Source organism: Centruroides sculpturatus, unplaced genomic scaffold (assembly GCF_000671375.1).
Source record: "Centruroides sculpturatus isolate CEXI.00-Female unplaced genomic scaffold, Cexi_2.0 scaffold1349, whole genome shotgun sequence".
NCBI classification, from domain to species: Eukaryota; Metazoa; Arthropoda; class Arachnida; order Scorpiones; family Buthidae; genus Centruroides; species Centruroides sculpturatus.
The window spans coordinates 192,674-208,094 of NW_019385637.1; the positions used below are offsets into that span (position 1 = coordinate 192,674).

Consider the following 15,421-nt stretch of genomic DNA (forward strand, 5'->3'; position numbering starts at 1 on the left):
TAAGACGAAAACAATTAATTCCTTTTTTAAGCGAGTTAAAGAAAGCAGGTAAATATCCTAAACTCCGAGGTGATTCTATTCTGTTGGGCAATTATTCTTTGACGTATAGCTATGTGTTGGAGGAGCTGGTATACTCGGATTCTTTTACCCCGTTTTCTACTTCTGAGAATACTCTGCAATGACATATTATTAATTTAAATACACCTATCCAAGACTTACGCTTTGTGGAGACTCAAATTTCAAGTCCTTTGTCTGCTGCAAATAATAAATGAAAGTTTACACGATATTGCGTACAATTAAAAAGTCTCCCATTTTGAAAAATGGAAGAAATTATATATACCTAAAAAAGAAATAATTACATTATTGTTTATTTATTGATTAATAAATTAGAAATAAATAACCTGACATAAAATTTTGGTTAAAATTATGGTAAATGTACTTCTCGAACAACAGCAAATACTATTTGAAGTTTTTCGTACATACGAAATTTTGAGAAGCTCTATTCTTTTTGTTGTTATAACTGGAGATTTAAATGCTATATTGTACAGTTCATGATTTTGCTATATAAAGGACCTAACGTTATAAATTAAAACATTCGTAAAGCCAAAGATGTTAAACAGACTAAAATGGATTGTAACTTTCTAAAATTAACGACTCAAGCTCAATTATATATGTTTAATGGCAGAATTGAAAAGGTCTTGCCTTCTGAATTTATTATGTATTCACTTCGGGAAGCTCTATTATCGATTTGTTTATATGTTTAGTATTTCTAGTGGATTTATGTTTGGAGATTCAGGTATTATATTGTGATTTATCAGACCAATTTTCTGTTAGTTCGTTCTTTGGATTGAAAGAATTGTATCATATTGATTGTGTTATACCGAAGTATCAGATAATTGTCTATCAATATCAATGATATCAAGTCTTCTGAAGAACTGGATTTATTTATTCGTAAATTTAAATATTAATACAGATCTTGGAATGGATATAATTACCATTAATTTTATTAATCTTCTACCGCCAGCGGGTAGGCAAGTTCATCTTGATATTTATAACCATTTTTATAAAATATATATTATTTTTTCACTGAGTGTACAAAGATTGTTGAAGCGCAATGTAAATCTAAATTAAAAGAAACTTATGATTTAAATTAATAGGAAAATTTCAGAACCAATCTAGAAATAATTCTGTTGTGTAAGATGTATAATATTTATAATTTTTTGTTCATATTTTAAAGATTTTGAAATATGATAGTGTAGATTGCATGATTGGTATACTATGTTTATTAAGTTTTATGTAATAGGATACTTAAAACATGTTTAAATGAATATTAATTGTATTCTTGTAATTTTCTAAAGCCAACCCCCCTGTAACAAGACTTTTCTTATTACAATAAAGTATTTGTATATATATATTATCATAATAAATATTAACTAATTAATTATTTGTGAAGATTTCTGCTGTGTGAGATTTGTAATAAAATAATAAATGTTTTAATAAGTAATGATTACTTGCTCAGAAGACTACATAAAATTATTTCCCTCTTCTAGTTGATGTTTTCCTTCATCAGAAACATCAGCCATACAAGATTGCTTGAATGCATTCAATAAGAAAAATTCAACTGAAATTTAGTGCAGATTTTATAATTATTATCGCTTTTTAAAATTCATATTTTCATACAAATAATGCTATTTGCTGCATATGTTGAGAAGGAACTAAGGAACCAATATGGTGGCTTTATAAAGAACACGATTATCATAAAGAAAAAGCAAATGCTTCCATTAGATATCGCCATCTACTTTTATTATTCAAGGCATAAAATTGGCCAAGCGGTTCCGTTCTCTGAACACTGGGAGTTCGGTTTGTGGTTTCTCGCCTCCCCGGTCGGACTATCCGCGTGGAGTTTTCACGTCTGTAACGTCTGATAGGGGCCAGTTACTCTTAAAAGATCTCCTGAAAGGCATTATTCCCCGCGTAACGACCATCATAAACGCATACAACTACTATTACATGACAATTACGTCACACGGGGCAATATAGTCTAGAAGGTCATGCTCAACTAGCCGATACAAGGTCCTACGCGCGCCATCTACTGATTTCGCCAGATCGTGGCATAACTTGTACACATAATTGCCTTACACGAAATTCAAGGTGAGGGCATTTTTAATTACATTGATGGTGGTCTCTGCCAGGCCGTCGGGTGATAAGAGAAAGATCTTGACATATTCGGAATACACGCCTATGAAAATTCCTAAAATTTTTTGTTATATCACTGAGATCCATTAATGGTAAGCATTATCTTCATGTTTTAGTAGTAAAATCTGAACATATTGGACGCATACAGGTGGCAAGCAGCTAAGTAAGCGAGCCAATGATAGTTCCTTTCATTCGAAACGTGCTAGTTTCTCAGTTGCTCTTTATTCATTTGTTTTTTTACAGATACGAAAGACTTAAGTTTGAAAGGATTTACGTAAAAATCTCACAAAAATTTTGGTATATAATTGTTTTACCGAAATAACAAATGCTTTTAGGACATTAATCATTGTCTTTTCAGATTAAGAAAAAATATTTAGCAGAGAAACCATATATTATCATAATAAGGGGGCGCTTCTGTCTGCCGAAGCTGCTGGCGCGTTTTACTACTCACTTCAATCACAGGTAAAGAACGTATCCTGACAAATAATTTTACGTTAAATTTTTTGTTTGTGCTGTATGGAACCATTATAAGTACTGGAAAATTTATCAATATAATTAATATGCAACGTTCGCCAACTAAAAGAGGAAGACCACCACGTCAAAAGGCAAAATCAATTAGTAGAAAGGAAACTGCTTCGACCACTAATATTATGTTAATCACAGATTGTAATGAACACGTAGAAAGAACTTCTCCTGAACCACTCTCTGCAAATGCAGGTTTGAACCCTGAAACATCACTTCTAAGTTCACAAATATCAGGTGAGCCATTTGATTTTTTATCTTCACCAGGAAAATTGGAAAATTCATCTGATATGTCGGGTTTGACACTATGGAATAAAATTTCCGAATTAATTAATGTTTCTAACACGAGAATTTTAAATCAAATGACTATTATTAAAGAAGATTTGGACCAGATTCGTAATAGTATTCAAGAAACTAAGGATCAGAATCAGAAAATTAATAGCCAAATAATTAATCTTGAACAACAAATTGTTAATTTGAAAATAGAAAATGAAAGTATGCACTATCGAATGGACAATATGGTTAATGTGCAACATCGTAATAATATAATGTTTTATAGATATCCTAGTAAAACCAGTCCTACCAAGTTAGAAGTGTTTAATCTTATTAAAGAATCATTTGAATTACATGAAGTTACAATGGATGATCTAATAGCGATTATTCCAATAACTAAATCACAGTATCCAACAATTAANATCATAACGAGTTTGCTTGAATTTCCTTTCTTCTGAGATCGCAGCAATGCGCGACGGGTAAGCTAGTATTTTATAAAACCCATTCCAACCCTCAAAACCAAGTCTTTTTTTGTTATTTTATTGCCTGGGGAACCCAGGTTACTGGGGTGACGTATATACTTTTTTGTCCGAATTTAAAAAAAAAATCCCACGTTATATTTTGATGATTTTGGTGCAAAAATGCTCAGTATAACTCTGGCATGTGCACAAATTACATTTTGTAAAATATAATTAACTCTGAGAAAAGATATATTCAAAAAACAAAAGTGTCGCCTCTTTGACGCTTAATAAAAAAAGTATTTTGACATGTTTGGATGCTGTTTGCAACATAAAGCCAGAAAGTTGCTTGATATTTTTCCAGAGTTTGGTGAATTTCCGTCGAACTGCGGAAAAGTTATCCGAGTTATTTACGTTCTTCATCCCTACTAGATGATACCTAGCTCTTCAATTGCGTAGCTGTAATAACGGAACGCTTCTGGAATAATGTGGACTAAGTCATTTTTTTAAGGTGTAGACATTTTGATTTCATTTTTGTACTAAAATACAGTCAATTCTGTTTAATTAGGCCACCGGTTAATTGGGGCAGCCGCTTTTTTGAGCAAATCTCAAAAACCAAACTAATAAACTAATATATAATTTAAACGCTTAAGACAAACCCGAATGCGAGCTCCAATTTATCCAAGACTTTTCCCACTTAAATGCCAACTGATTTTATTTTATTATTCTTTTATTTCTTATTTTTTAGTTCAGTTTACTTTATTTGTTTACTTTACTTTCATTTAATTTCTTTATTACACTGTTCTTTTTTATTTGTATTTTTCATCATATTTTTTTCTTTTCTCAACAATAAATCACTTACAATCTTTTATTTGTGACATATTACTTCTTAAACTACGCGCCCGGGCTAATTACATCGATAAACATTGCCTCGAGTATCTTGATATCACCTATCTAGTTATAGTTAAAAGTGTAAATAGTTTTTTAATAAAATATGATTACAGATGGCACCAATAAATGTGTCAGGGAAAGTTAAGCAACTCGATGCTGAATTTTTCTCTAATTGTTTTTATATTTATGAATTCGAAGTTTCTATCATTCGATAGGGATATTAAATACTTTTTAAAAATTCAGATAAAATTTTTATACACATAACCAATTTACTGTAAAAATAAACAATAATATTTGGAGATAGTACGTCTTAAAATTACTATTCCGAGACAGAAAATTCAAAATAAATCGTTGGTAATAAATGGCGACATTTAAATAACTGAATATCTATAAATCTGACCGGTTATTAAAATAGTTCATTGTTTGACAGCAATTTTATCATAAAATAGATAATTTTCATCGTTCGTGTTCTTACCAATTGACAGATAAAAGTTTGATCTTTATACAGAATCTACGAGATGTCAACGTTTCTTTAGACTTTGTAATTTTATACGAGTGTTAAAAGGAGATGAACGTGAAAAGTGGAAGAGCATTAGTAATAGGTGGTGCACAGGGGATAGGAAAAGCTGTTTGTGAAGCATTGTTAAGCAGAGGATGTAAGGTAAGATGTTATTTAGATTTTATTTATTTATAAAATTTAGTGTATATGTACTAAATTAAAATAGTTGGAATATAAAACAATCAATAGCAGAGGAAAAACAATCAATAGGTTAATCGCTTGCCGACATTGACAATTTTTAAACAAGTTTATTAATTATGGGAGATATAATAAGATATAATAAAAGTTGAAATAATAATGTTAGATGTGCGTAGCCTACTCTATTACGTATTTTACAAACTTTTCTGAAGAAATATAGCATGAGATAAAGCATTTTTCGAAAATTTGAAGTTAGTAACTATATTTATATAGGCTACATACACGGTATAAACATACAGTCGAACCTCCAACAACGGACATTCTTTATGTTTCTATTACTGGTCGTTGTAAAGAGGTTTCGCTGTATATATAAGAATACAATTCAAATTAATATCCCAACAAATTGATGTATTTAATAATAATTATTTTAATATTCAGGTTTGTTGTGTAGATGTGAATGACGAAAAAGGCCAACAAATTGTGGAAGAGTTGCAAAAGACTTTCGGAGAATAAAACTGCATATTTGCCAAATGTGATGTTTCGTCTTTGGAAGAATTTGAGAGTATTTATTGTATTTTATAATTTTTTCTAATTACAGTTGTCCCTTGATAATCCGACAGGTATGGGACCAAAGGTGTTTCAGATTACCAAAAGTGTCCGGATTACCGAAAATAATTACATATTTCGCATTGTTTTGCTAGCAGTAACTTACAATATTCTCTACTCCAACTGTTCGAACAGAACTGCTCACATAAAACACACGAAATGTGTGTCATCGTGTGAAAATCAGATGGGGAGATTCACATCGCAACATGCTTCTGTGCAAGCAGACACGTAACGGGGACGGGTACCTTGACGGGAGGTGCGTCGGACTACTGAGCATGTCGGATTAAAAAACGTTGGACTATAGAGGGACAACTGTATTAGGAAGCAGTTTTGGAGAAGAAAATATGACTTACATTAATGTTTGTTGCTGATGGTAATCCAAGCACACAACTTTTAGGAATTTTGGTGTTTTGATAAACTTTGTATTACCTGAAGTTATTGAAGAATCAAATGTGTAAAAAGCATTATTATCTGGTCAACAATTATCATATAATGTAAAAAAACATAATCATCATCCATAACGACATCTCTGCACCAATTTTTCCTGACTCAAAATTTCAAGCCTCATTTTTTGCTTTGCTTCTTGTTGTGGTATTGTTGCAGAAGTTTATTTTTTCCTCAAAGGACACCAAATAATATCAATTTATCCTGACAGTAGCTCTTGCTTTGAAGCCAACTTTCTGATAGTTCCGTCATAATTCTTGGCTGAATTTTTGAATTTGTTCAATTTTCTTCATAGACAACCACTATAGACTATGCTTTGACTAAATGGCTTATGATGTTTCAGTTTCCTAAATAGGCATTTAGGGGGGCGCTTCTGTCTGCCGAAGCTGCTGGCGCGTTTTACTACTCACTTCAATCACAGGTAAAGAACGTATCCTGACAAATAATTTTACGTTAAATTTTTTGTTTGTGCTGTATGGAACCATTATAAGTACTGGAAAATTTATCAATATAATTAATATGCAACGTTCGCCAACTAAAAGAGGAAGACCACCACGTCAAAAGGCAAAATCAATTAGTAGAAAGGAAACTGCTTCGACCACTAATATTATGTTAATCACAGATTGTAATGAACACGTAGAAAGAACTTCTCCTGAACCACTCTCTGCAAATGCAGGTTTGAACCCTGAAACATCACTTCTAAGTTCACAAATATCAGGTGAGCCATTTGATTTTTTATCTTCACCAGGAAAATTGGAAAATTCATCTGATATGTCGGGTTTGACACTATGGAATAAAATTTCCGAATTAATTAATGTTTCTAACACGAGAATTTTAAATCAAATGACTATTATTAAAGAAGATTTGGACCAGATTCGTAATAGTATTCAAGAAACTAAGGATCAGAATCAGAAAATTAATAGCCAAATAATTAATCTTGAACAACAAATTGTTAATTTGAAAATAGAAAATGAAAGTATGCACTATCGAATGGACAATATGGTTAATGTGCAACATCGTAATAATATAATGTTTTATAGATATCCTAGTAAAACCAGTCCTACCAAGTTAGAAGTGTTTAATCTTATTAAAGAATCATTTGAATTACATGAAGTTACAATGGATGATCTAATAGCGATTATTCCAATAACTAAATCACAGTATCCAACAATTAAATTAATTATTAAAAATTCTCAAATAAGAGATTATATTTATTCGAGTTTTATAAAAATGAAACAACAAAATCTATCGAATCTATGGAAAGAAACTCAAATTTCACAGGACCTCACTAAAAGATCTAGATTAAGACGAAAACAATTAATTCCTTTTTTAAGCGAGTTAAAGAAAGCAGGTAAATATCCTAAACTCCGAGGTGATTCTATTCTGTTGGGCAATTATTCTTTGACGTATAGCTATGTGTTGGAGGAGCTGGTATACTCGGATTCTTTTACCCCGTTTTCTACTTCTGAGAATACTCTGCAATGACATATTATTAATTTAAATACACCTATCCAAGACTTACGCTTTGTGGAGACTCAAATTTCAAGTCCTTTGTCTGCTGCAAATAATAAATGAAAGTTTACACGATATTGCGTACAATTAAAAAGTCTCCCATTTTGAAAAATGGAAGAAATTATATATACCTAAAAAAGAAATAATTACATTATTGTTTATTTATTGATTAATAAATTAGAAATAAATAACCTGACATAAAATTTTGGTTAAAATTATGGTAAATGTACTTCTCGAACAACAGCAAATACTATTTGAAGTTTTTCGTACATACGAAATTTTGAGAAGCTCTATTCTTTTTGTTGTTATAACTGGAGATTTAAATGCTATATTGTACAGTTCATGATTTTGCTATATAAAGGACCTAACGTTATAAATTAAAACATTCGTAAAGCCAAAGATGTTAAACAGACTAAAATGGATTGTAACTTTCTAAAATTAACGACTCAAGCTCAATTATATATGTTTAATGGCAGAATTGAAAAGGTCTTGCCTTCTGAATTTATTATGTATTCACTTCGGGAAGCTCTATTATCGATTTGTTTATATGTTTAGTATTTCTAGTGGATTTATGTTTGGAGATTCAGGTATTATATTGTGATTTATCAGACCAATTTTCTGTTAGTTCGTTCTTTGGATTGAAAGAATTGTATCATATTGATTGTGTTATACCGAAGTATCAGATAATTGTCTATCAATATCAATGATATCAAGTCTTCTGAAGAACTGGATTTATTTATTCGTAAATTTAAATATTAATACAGATCTTGGAATGGATATAATTACCATTAATTTTATTAATCTTCTACCGCCAGCGGGTAGGCAAGTTCATCTTGATATTTATAACCATTTTTATAAAATATATATTATTTTTTCACTGAGTGTACAAAGATTGTTGAAGCGCAATGTAAATCTAAATTAAAAGAAACTTATGATTTAAATTAATAGGAAAATTTCAGAACCAATCTAGAAATAATTCTGTTGTGTAAGATGTATAATATTTATAATTTTTTGTTCATATTTTAAAGATTTTGAAATATGATAGTGTAGATTGCATGATTGGTATACTATGTTTATTAAGTTTTATGTAATAGGATACTTAAAACATGTTTAAATGAATATTAATTGTATTCTTGTAATTTTCTAAAGCCAACCCCCCTGTAACAAGACTTTTCTTATTACAATAAAGTATTTGTATATATATATTATCATAATAAATATTAACTAATTAATTATTTGTGAAGATTTCTGCTGTGTGAGATTTGTAATAAAATAATAAATGTTTTAATAAGTAATGATTACTTGCTCAGAAGACTACATAAAATTATTTCCCTCTTCTAGTTGATGTTTTCCTTCATCAGAAACATCAGCCATACAAGATTGCTTGAATGCATTCAATAAGAAAAATTCAACTGAAATTTAGTGCAGATTTTATAATTATTATCGCTTTTTAAAATTCATATTTTCATACAAATAATGCTATTTGCTGCATATGTTGAGAAGGAACTAAGGAACCAATATGGTGGCTTTATAAAGAACACGATTATCATAAAGAAAAAGCAAATGCTTCCATTAGATATCGCCATCTACTTTTATTATTCAAGGCATAAAATTGGCCAAGCGGTTCCGTTCTCTGAACACTGGGAGTTCGGTTTGTGGTTTCTCGCCTCCCCGGTCGGACTATCCGCGTGGAGTTTTCACGTCTGTAACGTCTGATAGGGGCCAGTTACTCTTAAAAGATCTCCTGAAAGGCATTATTCCCCGCGTAACGACCATCATAAACGCATACAACTACTATTACATGACAATTACGTCACACGGGGCAATATAGTCTAGAAGGTCATGCTCAACTAGCCGATACAAGACAATTCATAGAATAAATTTTATTAAATATATAAGAATATTAAGTTACAAAATGAAAACCTGTTAGATTGTCCTTTTATTTTCTTTCTTAGGAATCATTAACTTGAAATTATTAATATTAATTATAATAATAATTCTTTTGAATGTTTAATTTAACGAAGGAGGATTTAATACAAAATCAGAAAAATAAATTACACCGATTTTAATGAATATTTCTGAAGTTATTGATAAACACGAGATAAAACACCACAAATATTAAAGGTGTATGCATTTTGTCAGGATACAGTAAATGTTTTTCGTTAACTTGACGTCATTCCTACCTGTTTTTGTGATTGGAAAATCTAAAATGACAAACTGACGTAAATTGTATTCTATTCTAATCTTACGAAAGCTAAACAAATTGGTAACACGATCATCGACATTTTGAATGAGAAAGAACCGAATTATTAAACTAAAATGAGCAGATAAATTGGCGCATTCGTTTTGTCTAAATAATGTACATTTTTACGTCATGAATAAAAAGTAATTATAATGAACAAAGGATAATTGCATAACAATAATCCAATGCAATAATTTTTCAATGTTCTACTTCTACCTCGTTACTTTTGTCATTGCTATAATTTATAATTTAGATATTTATCACGTTGAAGTTAGCACGCAAACACGTGATTTTTATAAATGCAGAGCGAGTGTCTATTTTTACACGAATTTGCATAATATCTGTACGAATTGCAAAGATAAAACTTCCTTCTTGTTTTGTAAAATATGCGAAATTTTCTCAAAAAATTACATTTGTATATGCACTTTCTTACGTTCAGTTTTGTTTATTTCTTTAATCACTAAGAACTCGTTAACTTATTAATACATAAAATACATCTATAAAAAGTTATACAAACTTCATCCCTGTTATAACTAAGGTCTGGTTCTGTAAGTTAGATAAACGTAAATACTTAAAAAAAAAACAGCGAATTTTCGAGGTCACCTTCGTGAAAAACTTGCTTGTTAAAACCGAAACTGGTATCAGTAAGCGCTTACTCTTATTCTGTTATTCTTCTGTATTAATGTAGATTCTGTTTAAAGAGAACTTTAACAGAGAGTATTTTCATCGTAATTCGTATTGTCTAAAAGAGAAAACCCGTAATTAATCTATATAATGTTCAATATAATAGCAACTTGTTTCGGAAAAAGTGAAAAGTATATAGATGTGGAAAATGGAAGAGCATTAGTAACAGGCGGTGCACAGGGGATAGGAAAAGCTGTTTGTGAAGCATTGTTAAGTAGAGGATCTAAGGTAGGATTTTTTTCGTTCATAATTCTTAATCGTTGTATACTTGCTGATATTTAATATGAAATTAAAATTATTTAGCAAACTCGTACATTAAGTTGTTTGCTGATCGAATATAAACACACAAAAAATTAATAGGTTTACCTTGAACAGTGACAATTCTCTCCATTTTTTAAACAATGTTATTAATTACATAATTATAATACCCTTATAATATACAGGGTGGGCCATCGAAAACGAAACGGCAGAGTTATCGTGTTCGTCCAAGCAAATCGCTCGGACAGGTCGTTTTATTCTCAATATCTTCTGCAATAAAGTTTTTGCGATTTTGAACACAACAGACAATAAAAAATTTTAAAAACTCATTCATTTTTTATTAACTAAACAAACACTTATTTTGGAAAAATAGTAACACAAACTATTAACAAACATAAAAAAACCTTTTAAGCTGGACCGCATATGCAAGGAAAAAAATATTTTCCCTTGAGAATAAAATCAACCTGTCCGAGCAATTTGCCTGGACGAACACGATAACTCTGCCGTTTCGTTTTCGTTGGCCCACCCTGTATATACATACATACAGTGGAATCTCCAACAACAGCCACCTCTAAACAATAGCGTTTTTTTGTTAATTTGTGTATTTTATTTTTAAAAATATATATATGTCGTATTATTTTGCAGTCGTGGTCGTAAGGTCGAGTGTACGTTGAACAAGACAAAGAAAATTGGAGACCATAAAATAACACGTCCGTTCACTTTCGGATCCTCANTAACGGGGACGGGTACCTTGACGGGAGGTGCGTCGAACTACTGAGCATGTCGGATTAAAAAACGTCGGACTATAGAGGGACAACTGTATTAACTTATGCATATTATCTTAAAGTTATATTCGTAATGATATTAATTTTCAAAAAATCATCTTGAATATAACGGTAGAAAAAAACGAAATTGAAAGAAACATTTTCCTCGTACTGTACGTTTCGAATGTCTACAGTAAAGTGTGATTGACGAAATGCAACTGCAACTTATTGTTGAATGCAGTAATAGAAATACGCGAGATGATCGTAATTAAAGTATTCAACTCTGTGGAGAGATATGTCTAAAAATTTAATGGCATGGAGGCATTTCAAGACGTGTAGATGATATTTTCATAAAAACAATTAATACTAAAACTCACCATTATGGCACTTTTGGCGCTGCAAGTCGTGTGATTGTTGATTGTGGAGAAACGTGAGGTTTATCGAAGACATGTTACAAATTTGTCAACCTTAAAACGATATCACACTCCATGAAGAAGCATTACGATCAATGAACACACAACATTCATCACTTCAGGTTTGAGTTAAACCTGAGGTGATGAAAGCTGTGAAACTCCTGTATGAAAATGTCTTCGGCGTACTTTAAAAAGTCGCCATATTAAATCTGGATGCATTTGAATTGATAAATATTTCTGTAGATAGCGCGGAACAAAAGTATTTAAATTACGATCAACCGGTATAATCTGTCTCACACTACAATATATCTGTCTCACACTACAATAATTCAATTACAGATGCATACTTAAAAGCCAAGCATTCATTTGGAGCTTTAAATATTTTGATAAATAATGCTGGAGTCGTGGATGATAGAGCGGTGGACGTTAATTTATTATGTACAAAAGATTTATTTAAAAATCTCATTTTATTACTTTTAATTCTCTGATTAAAACAAATTACAGAAGGGCGTAATAAATGGCTGCAACATAGCATTAAAATACATGGAAAAAAATAATGGAGGAAATGGTGGTTTTGTTGTTAATGTTGATTCTATTGCAGGTATTTACAGATTTACTTCGTCTTACATAATGAACTATGTAAATTAATTCAGATATATTGTCTAGCCCTCCAAATTCTTCCATTTTATGGTGTCTATGCGGCAACCAAAGCCGGAGTAATTACTCTTACGAGATGTCATGGGGTAAGTAAAATCATTATAATAAGATAACCAAAAATATTTAGTTTATTTAGAGCAGTTTAAAATAAAATAGTTGTAATTTTCAATCTTCGTAAGGAAAACTTTAATGATAGACGATATATAGGATATATTAAAAATTTTGACTCAGGTTTTATTAAGAACAGAAAATTTTACACCACACTGTACTTCATTCCTCCTGCACCTGTACACTTACTGTTAACATCTTACCAGTTCTGGAAGCTACCTTTTTATTTTTTTTTAATTAATTAATATATAATTAATAAAATTATGTATTTTTATTTTAACATCAATAGTTAAATTACGAAAACAGTGGAGTTAAATTTACCTGTTTATGTCCTAATACTGTAAATACCGAATTGTATCGAAATGCTAATACAACATTGGATATAAAATTGGAAGAAATGAAAAAAAATAATCCACCATTGGAGTAATTTTACGTTAAATTTTTTGTTTGTGCTGTATGGAACCATTATAAGTACTGGAAAATTTATCAATATAATTAATATGCAACGTTCGCCAACTAAAAGAGGAAGACCACCACGTCAAAAGGCAAAATCAATTAGTAGAAAGGAAACTGCTTCGACCACTAATATTATGTTAATCACAGATTGTAATGAACACGTAGAAAGAACTTCTCCTGAACCACTCTCTGCAAATGCAGGTTTGAACCCTGAAACATCACTTCTAAGTTCACAAATATCAGGTGAGCCATTTGATTTTTTATCTTCACCAGGAAAATTGGAAAATTCATCTGATATGTCGGGTTTGACACTATGGAATAAAATTTCCGAATTAATTAATGTTTCTAACACGAGAATTTTAAATCAAATGACTATTATTAAAGAAGATTTGGACCAGATTCGTAATAGTATTCAAGAAACTAAGGATCAGAATCAGAAAATTAATAGCCAAATAATTAATCTTGAACAACAAATTGTTAATTTGAAAATAGAAAATGAAAGTATGCACTATCGAATGGACAATATGGTTAATGTGCAACATCGTAATAATATAATGTTTTATAGATATCCTAGTAAAACCAGTCCTACCAAGTTAGAAGTGTTTAATCTTATTAAAGAATCATTTGAATTACATGAAGTTACAATGGATGATCTAATAGCGATTATTCCAATAACTAAATCACAGTATCCAACAATTAAATTAATTATTAAAAATTCTCAAATAAGAGATTATATTTATTCGAGTTTTATAAAAATGAAACAACAAAATCTATCGAATCTATGGAAAGAAACTCAAATTTCACAGGACCTCACTAAAAGATCTAGATTAAGACGAAAACAATTAATTCCTTTTTTAAGCGAGTTAAAGAAAGCAGGTAAATATCCTAAACTCCGAGGTGATTCTATTCTGTTGGGCAATTATTCTTTGACGTATAGCTATGTGTTGGAGGAGCTGGTATACTCGGATTCTTTTACCCCGTTTTCTACTTCTGAGAATACTCTGCAATGACATATTATTAATTTAAATACACCTATCCAAGACTTACGCTTTGTGGAGACTCAAATTTCAAGTCCTTTGTCTGCTGCAAATAATAAATGAAAGTTTACACGATATTGCGTACAATTAAAAAGTCTCCCATTTTGAAAAATGGAAGAAATTATATATACCTAAAAAAGAAATAATTACATTATTGTTTATTTATTGATTAATAAATTAGAAATAAATAACCTGACATAAAATTTTGGTTAAAATTATGGTAAATGTACTTCTCGAACAACAGCAAATACTATTTGAAGTTTTTCGTACATACGAAATTTTGAGAAGCTCTATTCTTTTTGTTGTTATAACTGGAGATTTAAATGCTATATTGTACAGTTCATGATTTTGCTATATAAAGGACCTAACGTTATAAATTAAAACATTCGTAAAGCCAAAGATGTTAAACAGACTAAAATGGATTGTAACTTTCTAAAATTAACGACTCAAGCTCAATTATATATGTTTAATGGCAGAATTGAAAAGGTCTTGCCTTCTGAATTTATTATGTATTCACTTCGGGAAGCTCTATTATCGATTTGTTTATATGTTTAGTATTTCTAGTGGATTTATGTTTGGAGATTCAGGTATTATATTGTGATTTATCAGACCAATTTTCTGTTAGTTCGTTCTTTGGATTGAAAGAATTGTATCATATTGATTGTGTTATACCGAAGTATCAGATAATTGTCTATCAATATCAATGATATCAAGTCTTCTGAAGAACTGGATTTATTTATTCGTAAATTTAAATATTAATACAGATCTTGGAATGGATATAATTACCATTAATTTTATTAATCTTCTACCGCCAGCGGGTAGGCAAGTTCATCTTGATATTTATAACCATTTTTATAAAATATATATTATTTTTTCACTGAGTGTACAAAGATTGTTGAAGCGCAATGTAAATCTAAATTAAAAGAAACTTATGATTTAAATTAATAGGAAAATTTCAGAACCAATCTAGAAATAATTCTGTTGTGTAAGATGTATAATATTTATAATTTTTTGTTCATATTTTAAAGATTTTGAAATATGATAGTGTAGATTGCATGATTGGTATACTATGTTTATTAAGTTTTATGTAATAGGATACTTAAAACATGTTTAAATGAATATTAATTGTATTCTTGTAATTTTCTAAAGCCAACCCCCCTGTAACAAGACTTTTCTTATTACAATAAAGTATTTGTATAATAA

General features: G+C 30.2%; 2 protein-coding genes across 2 annotated transcripts in view; both read left to right on the forward strand.

Annotated features, from left to right (window-relative positions):
• The first annotated feature begins 2,638 nt into the window (after positions 1-2,638).
• On the forward strand, positions 2,639-15,401 carry LOC111640788. The gene is made up of 2 exons (XM_023386848.1): positions 2,639-2,694; positions 13,164-15,401. The coding sequence occupies exon 2, from the start codon at positions 13,226-13,228 to the stop codon at positions 14,189-14,191; it is 966 nt and encodes a 321-aa protein (XP_023242616.1). The 5' UTR covers positions 2,639-2,694; positions 13,164-13,225; the 3' UTR covers positions 14,192-15,401.
• The window catches only part of LOC111640789, an 11,688-nt gene continuing 2,723 nt past the window's right edge, over positions 6,457-15,421 (forward strand). The window contains exon 1 of the mRNA XM_023386849.1: positions 6,457-7,442. Within this exon, the coding sequence (XP_023242617.1) occupies positions 6,607-7,442 (836 nt within the window). The 5' untranslated portion in view covers positions 6,457-6,606. The remainder of the gene's footprint in view (positions 7,443-15,421) is intronic.

Excerpts from the sequence above, each read along its gene's own strand:
- LOC111640788 (XM_023386848.1), top strand. The coding sequence starts at position 13,226 with ATGCAACGTTCGCCAACTAAAAGAGGAAGACCACCACGTCAAAAGGCA.